The sequence below is a fragment of the Elephas maximus genome, chromosome 19 (genome assembly GCF_024166365.1).
Source record: "Elephas maximus indicus isolate mEleMax1 chromosome 19, mEleMax1 primary haplotype, whole genome shotgun sequence".
Lineage (NCBI taxonomy): Eukaryota > Metazoa > Chordata > Mammalia > Proboscidea > Elephantidae > Elephas > Elephas maximus.
This window is the reverse complement of record NC_064837.1, coordinates 66,516,786-66,530,709: the sequence shown is the minus strand read 5'-3', so window position 1 is coordinate 66,530,709 and position 13,924 is coordinate 66,516,786. Positions and strand designations below refer to the sequence as shown.

At 48.3% G+C, this 13,924-nt stretch overlaps 2 protein-coding genes across 3 annotated transcripts in view; both read left to right on the top strand.

Moving 5' to 3' along the window:
* PRPSAP1 (phosphoribosyl pyrophosphate synthetase associated protein 1) overlaps positions 1-992 on the top strand; it is a 41,526-nt gene extending 40,534 nt beyond the window's left edge. For both annotated transcript variants that reach the window (XM_049859838.1, XM_049859837.1), the window contains exon 10: positions 251-992. In XM_049859838.1, the coding sequence (XP_049715795.1) occupies positions 251-409 (159 nt within the window). In that variant the 3' untranslated portion in view covers positions 410-992. The remainder of the gene's footprint in view (positions 1-250) is intronic.
* Positions 993-3,289: 2,297 nt separating this feature from the next.
* The window catches only part of QRICH2 (glutamine rich 2), a 38,710-nt gene continuing 28,075 nt past the window's right edge, over positions 3,290-13,924 (top strand). The window contains exons 1-5 of the mRNA XM_049861376.1: positions 3,290-4,479; positions 4,660-4,752; positions 5,541-5,703; positions 5,898-6,022; positions 6,773-6,883. Coding sequence (XP_049717333.1) covers positions 3,733-4,479; positions 4,660-4,752; positions 5,541-5,703; positions 5,898-6,022; positions 6,773-6,883 — 1,239 coding nt within the window. The 5' untranslated portion in view covers positions 3,290-3,732. The remainder of the gene's footprint in view (positions 4,480-4,659; positions 4,753-5,540; positions 5,704-5,897; positions 6,023-6,772; positions 6,884-13,924) is intronic.

Here is a 13,924-nt window from a genome sequence, read left to right as displayed (position 1 = left end):
CACGGTGTTGGGGCCCACCTGCCATTGTGGCATGCAGGCCCATGACCTTCTAGGACTCGAGTTTCATGGTTTGAGCCATGTGACCTTTCCCTGGTTAAGCTGAGTTTGTAAAAACTACACTCAGTGCCGTGAGGTTTCAGGGTGGGAACTTGGGCCATAGCCTGGTACCGAACGTGATACAGACAGCTCCGGGTAACAGGGTTGGACACACATAAGTCACACAGTTTATTTTCTCTTACTGTATACCCAGGTGGTGGTCACCAACACCGTTCCTCATGAGGTGCAGAAGCTGCAGTGCCCCAAGATAAAGACTGTGGACATCAGCTTGATTCTCTCTGAAGCAATTCGGAGAATCCACAATGGAGAGTCCATGTCGTACCTTTTCCGAAACATCACTGTGGATGACTAGCTTTCGCAGTGGCCTCGATCCTGGAACTCCTTCAGGAGACATGTAGAAAGCAGTGCCGTCAGTTATGTACACAGTGTTTCCTTTTAAGGAAGGACTGGAAATAGCCCAGAGTCAGACAGTGTCTCTTGCCAACCTTGGTAGGAGGCATTAAGATATAGTCAACGTGACAGATAAGTGTCTGCCATCGTCATCCCTGTTCCTTAAACAAAACTTACAGGCTCTTTCCTGGAAAGAATCTGAAAATCTGGTTGGTTTTGACAGGAAGTTAAAGGCAGGTAGTCTCAATTCTGTACCATTCACTCAATGGTTTAAACTCCTGGAGATGCAGGAGTCACTGTGGCTGCTGTTCAGGGAAGCTGGGTGCCCCTGGCACTGTTTGTGTTTCAGGTGTCCTCGTTCCAGTTAACTCCATGTCAGGCTTTTGTGGAGAATCATATTTTTCTTCCAGAAACGGCTGTGCCTACAGCCAGTGAACGATGAAGTGTTGTTACTCGAAACAAGGATGCCTGGTTAGAGAATACTGTCCTGTGTCTGGATATCTGTGTTGCTCTTAGGTTGCAAATAAAAGAACTTGTCTCGCTGGTCTCTGTAGTACGCGGCCAAGTACTGCTCCTCTGGCGTGATGGGGGCCGACGTCTGTCCAGACTGTACAGAAGACAGTGGGTGTTAAGAAAGAGAGGCCAGCGGCCTGACGGTTGAAGACCCTTGGCAGAAGTCTGCTGCGGCAGGTTCCATCCCCTTCAGAGCATTGACATTAAATCCTATTTGAGTCATATGTTAAAAAAAAAAAAAACTAATTGCACTTTTTCCTGTGTGGTGGATGACAGACGCTTAGGTCAATCACACTTCTTTTTTATTTCATTATTTTTGTTGCTGTTGGGAATAACACAGCAGAACATACACCAACTCAACAGTTCGATTGCACTTATCAGTACTGCATCCAGATGTTTTACCCCATGTTTTAAATGGCATAGTCATAATTCTGGTTTATGCCACCTTTGTCAGATCAGGCCTTGCTGCACACATACCAAAAACCTGTTGCTGTCGATTCCAGCTCGTAACCGCTCTGTAGGACAGAGTAGAACTGCCCGTAGGGTTTCCAAGGATGTAATTGTCACAAAAGCCAACTGCTACAACTTTCTCCCTCAGAGGGGCTGGTAGGTTTGAACCACCCACCTTTCGGTTAGCAACCAAGTGTGTTAATCATTGCACCACCAGGCTCCTTGCTGCACACGCAGGCTCTCCTTTTGGTCTGAGCCAAGCCAAGACTTGATGTAATAGAAAGGAGGAGCCTCTGCTGGGAAGTGAACTGGGATTGCTTATTGGTCCTGAGAGAGAAGGGATAATTTATTTGTACAGTTGTATTTCTTTTTATTTCTTTGCAGGGAAGCTTCCTTTACATTCCCTTTCCCAATGACAAGAAAACTTCCCAGCCCGTAATCAAGCCTCAGAGCACATTAGCTTTTTCAAACACACAAACGAGTCTCCTGGTAGCAGTCCAAGCATGGTGGGCGAGGAAGACCTGCGGCTTACCCTGAGGTGCCAGGCCAGCGAGCCTGTTGTGGGCCTCTGGAGGGCCTCAGTTGTACTAAAGGAGGTTTGGGACTGAAAACAGGTCCTTTTCAACTCTCCGGGTACCTCCACTTAATGTTCTGTTTCTTTCCCGATCTCTCACAGTGGAGGGTTTTGGATGTACTTAGCAAAAGCATTCAGTAGGATATACAGTACTTCCTAGGACTAGAATCTACTCCCCTTTCCCTGGGCATTTGGTGAGTCCTAGTACCTGCCTGGTGCTAAGACCTCGGTAATAGAAAAGTGGAAACAGGACTCCAGGAGCTGACAACTAGTCAGAGCTAGTGCAGTAATGTGGGCTGCTAACATTTTTCTGGAAAACTGCTGAACCTAGAATTGAGAAAGCGGACCCCTGGGTCCAGCCAGCTGGCTGTTGGCCCCGCTACAACTGATGCTCAGCTCCCAAGGGTTTAACTTTGTGGCCGTGGCCCTAAGCTGGAGTGAATGCATCTGTGCCTGAGAGACCAAGAAGTTTTTTTGGTGATTGATCCATTTGTTCAAAGACCATTAGAGGGCCTGCTACGGGAGCAGTGCCACCCTTATGGAGCTCAGAGTAACTGAACTCTGCTCCCAACAGACAGCTCGGTTCTAATGAGCTTACACTTTTTTGGGGGGCGGGGGGTGGGGGGGGTTAAAATACCAACGCTGACCAAACTAAAAATCTGATTTTTGAAAGTTAATAGGAGCACATGGTACAGGCAGGCTCAGGTTTTATTTAAGTAGCGTTAATACATTCAAATACTGTTTGTGAGGTTTTATTTACAGGTTTTCTGCGATGGGGAGGAGCTAGGCCAGAGTTGCGGAGAGGGTACCAGGTTCTCGTGTAGTTCTGCTCTAATGAGCAGAAGTGCTGGTACCTGCCAGGAGGAGTCTGTTTCCAGACAAATGAGGCCAGTGCCCACAGAAAAGTTCTGTCATCCGTGGCTAATTGGAGCCACCTGGGTGATGAAAGGTCTTCCAAGTTGTCCTCCCATTTGCTTGAGCAAAATGACACGGGAACTGTCCCCAAAGGGCTGGGATTTCAGGACTGCATCCCTTGGATATCCACCACTGTCCTCAGGAACAGAAACGACTAGGAGTTCTTGGTTGCCACGATTACCCTTAAACCTTACCATTCCTAGTAGCCGCCGGAGGGTGAGTCTAGAGCCTTTTCTAGCTCAAGGGGATGCACAGAATTTAGTTTGAACTTTGGGAGGCTTCCCACCAAAATTGATGCGGACCCCCAACAAATGCCTTGGCTCCTCGGTGCCTTCTTTGGAAGCGTTTTATGAAATAAAATCAGTGGTGCCTTGGGATCTGGGCATAGCTCCCCCAGATTCTGTGGCGACAGCTTCCCCTTTTGAGTTTAAAGGTGGCCTTTGCCCCGGCGGGGCTGGGCCCCAACCCTCCGCGCTGCGCCCGGCTTTCTGAGGGGCGCGTTTTCACGCCGAATCCTGCGCGCGGGGGCGACCACAACCGGAAACGAACGGGGCGCCCTCGTTCCAAACGTCCGCGGTAGCGAGCAGCGGGAGGCCGGGGCGCGATCGCGGAGGGTCGCAGTCCCCAGACCCCGCCCCGCGGGCGCGGATCCGACGGCTCCCAGGTCAGCTCTGTGCGGTGACTGTTCCCGGCGCTCTGAGCACAGAGGCAGGGGCGCCCCGGGGCCTCGCACGGTCCCCCAAAGACCCCATTGGCCTGGCGAGTGAGAGGCCGGCCGCCACTCCCCTCGAGGGTGCGAACCGCCCCCCGGAGGGCGTACACCGCTGCCGGCCATGACGGCCACCAAGGTCTCCCTCCGGGAGCTGGCCGACTTGGCCATCGGCACGCCCGAGGTGGGCGCCGTCAACTTCACTGCGCTCCATACGCTGATCGTGGCCATCCTCAACAATCTCAACCTCCATGAGGCCCAGATCGACTTCAAGTCCCAGGCCCTAGAGCAGGTCCGGTACCACGGGACCCCCCGGCCCTCCGTCAGCGCTCCCCAGCTGTCCCTGCCCAAGGAGAGGAGGAGGAGCATGAGCAAAGTGTTACCCCAGGTGCTGGAGAGCCAGGTGAAGGACCTGGGTGTGCAGGTCCAGGACCTCAGCAAGCAGCTCAAGACCATGGAGACCCAGGTTCAGGGCATCGTCACCCATGTGCAGCACTTTACCTCCCAGGCCATCGGGATCAACCCAGACACCCGCGAGTGGCTGGAGGAGAAGTTGGTGACCACGATGATGCCCGAAAAGGCAATGGCCACCCTGATGCCTGAGAAGAAGGTGATGATGACCACACTGATACCTGAGGAATCAACGACCACCGCAATGCCTGGGAAGAAATCAACAACCACGGGGATGCCCGAGAAGTTGATGACTTTGGGGAAGCCCGAGAAGTTGACTACCTCAGGGATGCCAGAGAAGAAGTCGATGACCACACCGATGCCTGAGAAGCTGACGACCACAATGATGCCCAAGGAGCCACAAAGGGGGTCCTTGAGAATCGTGAAGGACGATGAGGAAGCCGAAGTGAGCATCACCCAGGTGAGCGAGCAGGGGTGCAGCTATGCAGTCCTTCCGCAGATTTGAGCCAGCTCTCCAGCCCCTGCTGGAGGTTGGTCCCTCCACCCCGGCTACTGGTCTCCAGTCTCAGAGGGGCACAGGGACAGCAGGGCTCAAGCCTCAGTGCAGCCTGCTTCCATCTGCCCACAGTCTCCCTTGCAGGCCATGGGGCTGCTCCAGGACACCATACAAGAGGTGCAAATCCTGCAGGAAGCCCACCAAAAGGTGCAGGAGCTTCCCGAGATGAAGGCCCAGGTGAGGGACCCCTCCTTGTGACCTCCCTCCATCCCTGTTTACATGTGGTTTACCAGCCATTATCAGACACCTAGGGGTCTCCTCGAACTGACCCAGAGTCAGAATGTTCTCAGAGCGAATTCCCTTCTTCAAAGAATAAAGAAATAAGGTGGTGGGTATGGAGAGATAAAGCGCAGCCCAAGAGAAGGAGTGTCAGTGGGCAGAGTCTCTGCCACCAGCTCCCTGAGGTCATGGGCAGCCGCAGCCCACAGAGACTTCCACTGGGCTTTTTGTCTTCCCTGAGAGAGAAGGACAAATCGTTTCACAGAAGCATTTTCAAATGAACAATTGGAAACAAAGTGTGCTCTTAGCAACCTGTTGCCGTGGAGTCAATTCTGACTCATAGTGACCCTAGAGGACAGAGTAGAACTGCCCCATAGGGTTCCCAAGGAGCACCTGGTGGATTCAAACTCCTGACCTTCTGGTTAGCAGCCGTAGCTCTTAACCACTGCGCCACCAGGGTTTCCATGCTCTCAGAAGTGGCTGTAACAATGCTCCCCTTTCAGACCACTGGGCCTGGATAGAGGACTAGGAGATGGAAGGAGAAGCAGGAGGAACTGGGAAGAAGGCAATAGGGGAGTCTCCGTACTGCGGACCTTCTGAAGCAGTTGAACTTTTGTTCCTTGAGAGCTGAACGTGGCCTCATTCTACGGTGCCTGAGGATCTCACTAGTGGGGAGGATGAGATGAAGCCCAGAACCAAGGTTCCCACAATGCATTAGTGCGCAGTCTTGACACGCTGACCCCCAGGACCACCTCAGCCCACCCCGGGCCCCCTCATCGGTGCTGGCTGGGCAACAGGACGAGGAGCTTGGTTTTGTCGGTCGCCTTTCTACCCTGCACTGCCCTAGCAGCCTCGGACCTCCTTCCCCCTTCTCCCCTGCACTGGGCCAGCACGCACGCATGGGGATGTGTGCGTGTGTGTGTGTGTATGGTGGGTGAGTGTGGGTGTGTGAGCAAGACGGTGGATGTGAGTGTGTATGAGCCTGTGTGTGAATGTGTGTGCGAGTACCTGTGCATGTGGGAAAGTGTGTGAGCGTGAATGTATATATGCACATGTGGGTGTGAGTGTGTGGATGTATGTGCGTGTATGTGTGTGTGTGTGAGTGTGTGTAGGGGCCACACAGGAGAAGCTGCTGTGGTCCTCCACCTCCAAACTCTTCTTCCAGATTGCCCTTGAAAAGCGGGTTGAGGAATTGGAGAAGCAGGCCAAAGAACGGGACCACATCCTGGTAATATCTGCCCCTTCTGTGCAAAGGGTCCTCAAGAGGGCGGGGAAAGGATGGGTGCCCCAGCCTGGTCTCTCTCAGGAGAGCCTCCAGACTCCTACTCTGGATGTCTGCGTCTCTTCAAGCAGGGTGGTGCATGCCCTCTGCCTCTTGGGGCGCCGCCCCTGGGTTGAGGGAAATCTCTTCCAGCCATGCCCAGTGCTCCACCCAGGGCCCATATGAGACTGAGAACAGATCACCCAAGACTTGCTGGCCACTTGGACAGTGAGTTCTTCCTGGGGTGAAGGCTGTGGAAGACCCCATCCGATCCTGAGAGCCCCACGTCTCACTGAAGCTTCCCAGGATTAAACTAGGAGTGTGTGTGTTTTTTTAAAAATGGAAACCCTGGTGGTGCAGTGGTTAAGAGCTACAGCTGCTAACCAAAAGGTCAGCAGTTCTAATCCACCAGGCGCTCCTTGGAAACCCTCTGGGGCAGTTCTACCCTGTCCTATAGGGTTGCTATGAGTCGGAATTGACTCAATAGCAATAGGTTTAGGTTTACAGGTGTGTGTTTGGGGGTCCTGGTGGCGCAGTGGTTAAGAGCTCGGCTGCTAACTGAAAGGTTGGCAGTTCGAATCTACCAGCTGCTCCTTAGAAACCCTGTGGGGCAGTTCTGCTCTGTTCTATAGGATCGCTATGGGTTGGAGTTGATTCAGTGGCAACGGATTTGGTTTTTCTTGGTGTATGTTTGGTGTGTATGTCTGTTATTGTCAGGACCAAGTGGTCCGGAAGCTGAGTCTGATTCCTGTTGGAGACGAAGTCACCATGGTCACTTGGGAAGAGCTGGAGCAGGCCATCACTGACGGCTGGAAGGCTTCTCAAGCGGTGAGCAAACCAGGAGGCCTGGGCAGGGGTCTCAGGTGCAGCCCACAGAACCTCCTCCCTTCTCAGAAAGGCATACCCGTTGCTGTTGAGTTGATTCCGACTCATAGTGACCCCATGTGACTGAGTATAACTGCCCCATAGGGTTTCCAAGGCTGTAATCTTTACAGAAGCAGATGCCACATCTTTGTCCTGTGGAGTGGCCGGTGGGTTTGAATCACCAACCTTTCGGTTAGCAGCCAAGTGCTTAACCACTGTGCCACCAGGGCTGCTTCACAATGGCAACATATTCCCATATATGGGTGTTCCTAATTCATTTCACGAGTTCACAAGGTCCCTGTTATAGATATTTTAAATGTTTTTCTCCAATCTTATAGCACAATGCTCCAACATAACATTCGCACATGTGAATATGCTCACAAAATAAATTACTAGAAATAAAATGGACATTTGTGATTTTGCTAGCTCTTGCCCAGTCGCCTGCCATGGATGTCGCTCCAATCTAGACTCCCACCAGCAACGTAGGAGAGAACCTGTTTCTAGGACGTCCCCACCAGCTCTCTGTGTCGGCACCCAATGTTTTGAGCTTTGCCAGCCTGTTGGGTGGACAATGGTACTGAGTGTAGTTTTAGTTCCCTCGTGTAGCTTTTCAAACTTCCTTTCCAGTCTGTCCTGAAATACACGAGTCCTTACACTTTTAGTGCACAAGGTGAAAAGCCTGGAGATAAGGCCTCTTTAGGGCCCTTTGCTGATGGTGACTTTTGCACATGGACATGCATCTGTCTGTCTGTCAAGAGGCAGTACACAGGAAGGCCAAATTTATTCCAATCCTCAGCCTTTCTTCATCCGAATAAAATCAACCTGAATGTTTCCAAATGGCCCTCGAAGGGGAGGAAGAGCTGTACTTCCCTTCAGGATCCCACAAATACAGACATACACAGGGGATGAAGGGAACTTTGGGCACCACCATGTGGCCATCTGGGGAGCGGCAAACATTGTTGAGTGCCATCTAGTCGTTTAGCGACCCCATGTGACAGAATAGAGCTACTCCATAGGATTTTCCTTCTTTCTTGTTCTTTTAAATAATATTTTATTGTGTTTAAGGTAAAGGTTTATACAGAAAATTAAGTTCCCATTTAACAATTTTTACACAAATTATTCAGTGGTGTAGGTTACATTTTTCCCTACGTGTCACCATTCTCCTCCATTCCATTCTGGTTCTACCATTTCCAGTGCTTTAGTTTCCCTGCCCGCTTACCTTATTGTCTTTGCCTTAGAGAATACATGATTTTTAAAAGAAGCTCATTACTCACAGGCGATAGTCTTTATTCCATGAGCCAATCTGTTATTTATCTGAAAGGCGACCCATAGTGTCAGGAAGTCCTCTAGTCTCAACTGGTCCAGAAAGTCTGGGGTTTGTAAGAGTTTGTGTGCTGTCCCACATCCTTGTCTCTCTCTATCGGGATCCATCTGTTGTGGCCCCGCTCAGAACGGTTGCAGTGGCAGCACATATTTCTTCTAGTCTCAGGGTAGACGAGGCCATGGTTTGTAGTCCGTTAGTCCTGTAGACTACTTTCTTCTCTGAGTCTTTGGTCCAGAGGGTTTTCTTGGCTGTAATCTTTACAGAAGCAGATCACCAGGTCTTTCTCCCGTAGAGCTGCTAGGTGGATTCAAACCACTGACCTTTCGGTTAACAGCCGAGCACTTAACAATTTGCACCACCAGGGCTCCTTTGGCAAACATTATCTGGGTACAAAAGACCGTCTGCTACTCTCCAAGGCTGTTTTCTGAATTTGGGGCCCATCCTCAGAGTATAATAGTGTCAGAAAGAGTTGCAAGAACAACCTGGAAACAAAAGGAATGGCCTAGAAAAATGTTGCCACTGCTTTTGCTGTTTTTTTTGTGTGTGTGTGTGTGGCCAAAGCTCTCTTGCACACACTGTTACATTATGTTTAGTGAGCCTCACATTTTCTCTCGGTGGCAGCAGAGGACACCTGTAAGATCTATAAGTAAACGTCAACATGGGTCCCTTTAGATGGTCTTACTTCTCCAGAGATAAGGGAGCATCTGTGTTTTGACAGTTGCTCAAAGCCATGAACAATCCCCACAGCAAATGTGAATAGCTATCCATATGAAAAGATTTTTGAGAAGCAAGGACATAAAAAAAAAAGTTGCAGTCGTGTCGTCTGATTCATGGTGACCCCATGTGTGTCAGAGTAGAACGGTGCTCCGTAAGGTTTTCAGCGGCTGGCCTTTCGGAAGTAGATCGTCAGGTGCAAGGGAACAAGCTCTGGTCAGACAATGAGTTCCGCAGCTGGACAGACTGTGTTGAAAACAAAGGGGAGCACACACAACACACCTGAGCCAGTTCCTCTTGAATGCATCGTTGGTGGGACTCTTTAACATGACTATGAGGTCAGGATCTTGAGGCTGGATGTTTTTAAGGAGCCCTTGTGGAGCAGTGGTTAAACTCTCGTCTGCTAACTGAAAGATTGGTGGTTCGAACCCACCAGCAGCTCCGTGGGAGAAAGATGTGGCAATCTGCTGCTGTAAAGATGGTAGCCTTGGAAACCCTGTGGGGCAGTTCTGCTCTGCTATAGGGTTCGCTGAGTTGAAATTGACTCGATGGCAACAGGTTAACCTTTGTAGAAGCAAACTGCCACATCTTTCTCCCCCGGAATGGCTGGTAGGTTTGACCTACCAACCTTTTGGTTAGCAGCCAAGCACTTAACCACTGCACCACCAAGACTCCTCATGACCAGCACAGAGGAGTAAAATTTCATATTTGGTTGACCAGACAATAGAAAGGAGTTGGATTTTGATCTTGAGCAAAAAGCCTGCACACGTAACAGCCACAGTGAAAGGGGTTCAGTATTAAAGTTGTTAGTTGGATTTGAATCAGCTCCAACTCATGGTGACCTTCTGTATAACAGAACAAAGCGTTGCCTGGTCCTGCACAGTCTTCACGATCATTGAAATGGTTGAGTCCATTGTAGCTACCGTGTCAGTCTGTCTTCCCTCGTTTTAGCTGACCTTCTGCTTTACCAAACATGACGTCCTTTGCTAGTGATTGGTCTTTCCTGATGATGTGTCCAAAGTAAGGGGCCAAGGTCTTGCCATCCTCGCTTCTAAGGAGCATTCTGGATGTATTTCTTTTAAAACTGATTTGTTCGTTCCACTGGCAGTACTGGAGGGAAGGACACAAAGCAGCTGTTTCCAAGGGTTTACCCCAATCAGTAACTGGGCAGTCCTTCACAACTTGGTTCACAAACCAGAAGATATTTCTTCTTCTTCTCCCCCTCTTCTTAATGATAAAGGGTAAATATTTACCATAACCAGGGGGATCCAAACCCAGTGCTCTAGCAAAATTTACTTAGGGTGGAAAAAGCTTCCCCAGTTACCTGTGACCAAAATAATGAACCCTGGTGCCAGCTAGTGCAATCATGACAGATGTTTAACAATGGAAGAATCTCCCAGTGCCCTTTCTACTGGTCCAGGGACTTTGAGGACAGATGATCTCTTGCAGAAATAGCATGTCCAAGGTGAAAGACACTTCCTCTTTGGATCTTTGTGGCCTGACGGTCTAATACAGAAAGCAAAATTTAAAACTCTTATTTTTAGACCCCCATTGATGGAGAGGCAGAAAAAAGTCATTTGTATATTGGACAAGTTTAAAATGGCTAGGACACGATATTACCCTCTATTATAACCTTGAGGAGTCCAGGTCCAAACATGCTGGGGATCTAGAAGGCAAATAAAACTGGAGAGCAGGTTGTGGGACAATCCAGTCAATTGGCTTAATATGGTTTTTAAAGTTTATGTTCTATCTCCCAGTATGGTGAGTAGTGCCTGGGGTCTTAAAAGCTTACCAGTGGCCAGAGATACAACTATTGGTTTCTATTCATTTGGAATAAAAGAGAAATAAGGAAGCACAAGAATCAGAGAAGGAACCAGAATATAGGACTGTCTTCATGAACCGCTGCCTCCTCTGCCTTGAAACCAGAAAAACTAGATCGTGCCCAGCTACCACTGTTCTGATCAGGGACACGATAAATGAATCCTGATAGAATGGGGAAAAAATGTGGAACAGAACTTCAAATTCTTAAAGAATCCAGACCTACTGGATCTATTGAGGTTGGAGAAGTCCCTGAGACTATGGCCCTGAGGTACTCTTCGAACTTTCAGTTGAAACTATCCCCTGAAGTCATCTTTAAACTAAGTAACAGTTTAGTTCAAAAAGTAAGCATTGTCACACAAGACCAATGGACCACAACTACCACAGCCTCCACCAGACTGAGTCCAGTACAACTAGATGGCATCCGGCTACCATTACTGACTGCTCTGACGGGGATCACAATCGAGGTTCCCGGACAGAGCTGGAGAAAAATGTGGAACAAAATTCTAACTCACAAAAAGACCAGACTTACTGGCCTGACAGAGACTGGAGAAACCCTGAGAATATGGCCCTCAGACACCCTTTTAGCTCAGTAATGAAGTCACTCCTGAAGTTTACCCTTTAGCCAAAGATTAGACAGGCCCATAAAACAAAACGAGATTAAAGGGTCATACCAGCCCAGGGGCAAGGAATAGAAGGCAGGAGGGGACAGGAAAGCTGGTAATAGGGAACCCAAGGTCAAGAAAGGAGAGTGTTGACATGTCGTGGGGCTGTTAACCAATGTCATAAAACAATATGTGTACTAAATGTTTAATGAGAAGCTAGTTTGTTCTGTAAACCTTCATCTAAAGTACAATTTAAAAAAAAAGTAAGCACTGTTACCCTTGAGTATTGTGTTCTTTAAAAAAAAAACTCTATATTAAGACCAGGTGGCTACCTATTGTTGTCAAATCAATTCTGACTCAGTGACTCTAGATGGCAGAGTAGAACTGCTCCATAGGGTTTCCTGGGCTGTAATCTTTATGGGAGGAGATCACCAGGTCTTTTCTCCCAGGGAGTGTGCCTGGTGGGTTCAAACCCCCAACCTTTCCATTAGCAGCTGAGCACTTTAACCACCGTTCCACCAGGGCTCCATAGACCAAATGGGCAACAGCTATTCTAAAGCATAGGGAGAAGGTTGGAGGGTAGGGAGTTTAGGTTAATGGCAGTGAAACAACTAGAACAGAAATAAAGAGAATGTTGACACAATATGAAGAGTGTAACCAATCTCACGGATCATTATATCTAGAAACTGTTAAGTACGCATGGGTTTTGCTGTGTATATTTTCACCAAAAAAGAAAAGAAAAGTGAAAAAAAAAAAAAAAAAAAGCTGGAGAGCAAGGCAAATAAGGAAGGAAAAGAAGCTGAGTGTGAATCCACCCGTGGGAATACTCTGCGGCAGCTGGAGCAAGTGCATGCCAGTGAAGTCACCAGATTCGGGGCTACGGAATCATATATTCCTATTCCTGTATTAACTGAATCCAAATTTTGAACAAGACTATATATTATGTATTTTCAGAATATTGGGGACATTAACCAAAAACCAAATCAAACCTGTTGCCGTCGAGTTAATTGTGACTCATAGTGACCCTATAGGACAGAGTAGAACTGTCCCATAGTGTTTCCAACGCTGTAAATCTTTACAGAAGCAGACTATCACATCTTTCTCCCGTGGAGAGGTTGATGGGTTCGAACTGCCGACCTTTTGGTTAACAGCTGAGTGCTTAACCACTGCACCACCAGGGCTCAAATAGCTCTTTGAATTACGGTGTCGGCGAAGAATATTGATTGTACCATGGACTGTTAGAAGAACGAACAAATCTGTCTTGGAAGAAGTACAGCCAGAATGCTCCTTAGAAGTGGGGATGGCGAGACTTCATCTTATGGACTTTGGACATGTTATCAGGAGGGGCCAGTCCCTGGAGAAGGGCATCATGCTTGGTAAGGTAGAGGGTCAGTGAAAAGGAAGAAAACCCTTGACAAGATGGACTGACACAGTGGCTTCAACAGTAGACTCAAGCATAGCAACGATTGTGAGCATGGTGCTGGACCAGGGCAGTGTTTCTGTTGTACATAGGGTTGCTGTGAGTCAGAACCAACTTGATGGCACCTAACAACAACAACAACAACAACAAATAGCTCTGGTTGGAATTAGGATTTCCTGTAGCAGAGAAAAGGTGATAACTAGTTGGAGATCTTCTGCTTCCTGACGCAAAGGGTAGTGGTGCAGTTTCGGAAGGGGCTTGACAAGATTTCACCTGGCTTTAACTAGCTGGGCAGATTAAGCCTGACGTCATGGCATGTCCCCAGGGAAACAGAAATAAGAATTTTGCCTTGTACTGAGGCTATGGAAATAGAAGGTCAGGGCTTTCAGTTAAGGCAGCAAGGAGAGAACGCACAGTTTGGGAAGAACTGCTGGATCAATCCAGGAGATCACATACTGACAGGTTAACAGGCAAGGAGGAGCTTGAAAGAAATGCATCTTGATCAGATTGACAAGAGCAAGTCAGAAGATTAGATAGGAACCTTAGGGGGTAGTGAGTTTATGATGAAAGAGGAGGAACAGCTTGGAAAAGGAGGAGGAGAATGATTGCACAACTCGAAGAATGTAATCAGTGTCACTGAGTTGTACATGCAGAAATTGTTGAATTGGTGTATGTGCTGTTGTATAGATTCTCCACAACAACAACAAAAAATAAGATAAAATAAATATCTCTTGCCTCAAAATATCTTATTCATTGATTCTAAGAGGAACTTTTTCCCCCCTACATTTTAACATCTTCAAAATCAGCATGTGTCTTAGAGTTGATGGTGTTTTATAATTAATTAGTGCTGTTTTTTTCTTTCCTACTGGTTCATAAAATAATGGTGCATCTTAAGACAATACCCTCTTAAACCCTCTTAGACTTGCTGAAATATGGTGAGAGATTGCATGTGACAGACGTAGAAAGTTCTATGAGTGCAATGATCTTAGAAGGTATGGGGTGTTGTCTTGGTCATCTAGTGCTGCCGTAACAGAAATACCACAAGTGGATGGCTTTAACAAGGAGAAATTAATTTTCTCACAGACTAGTAGGTTACAAGTCCAAATTCAGGGTGTTGGCTCCAG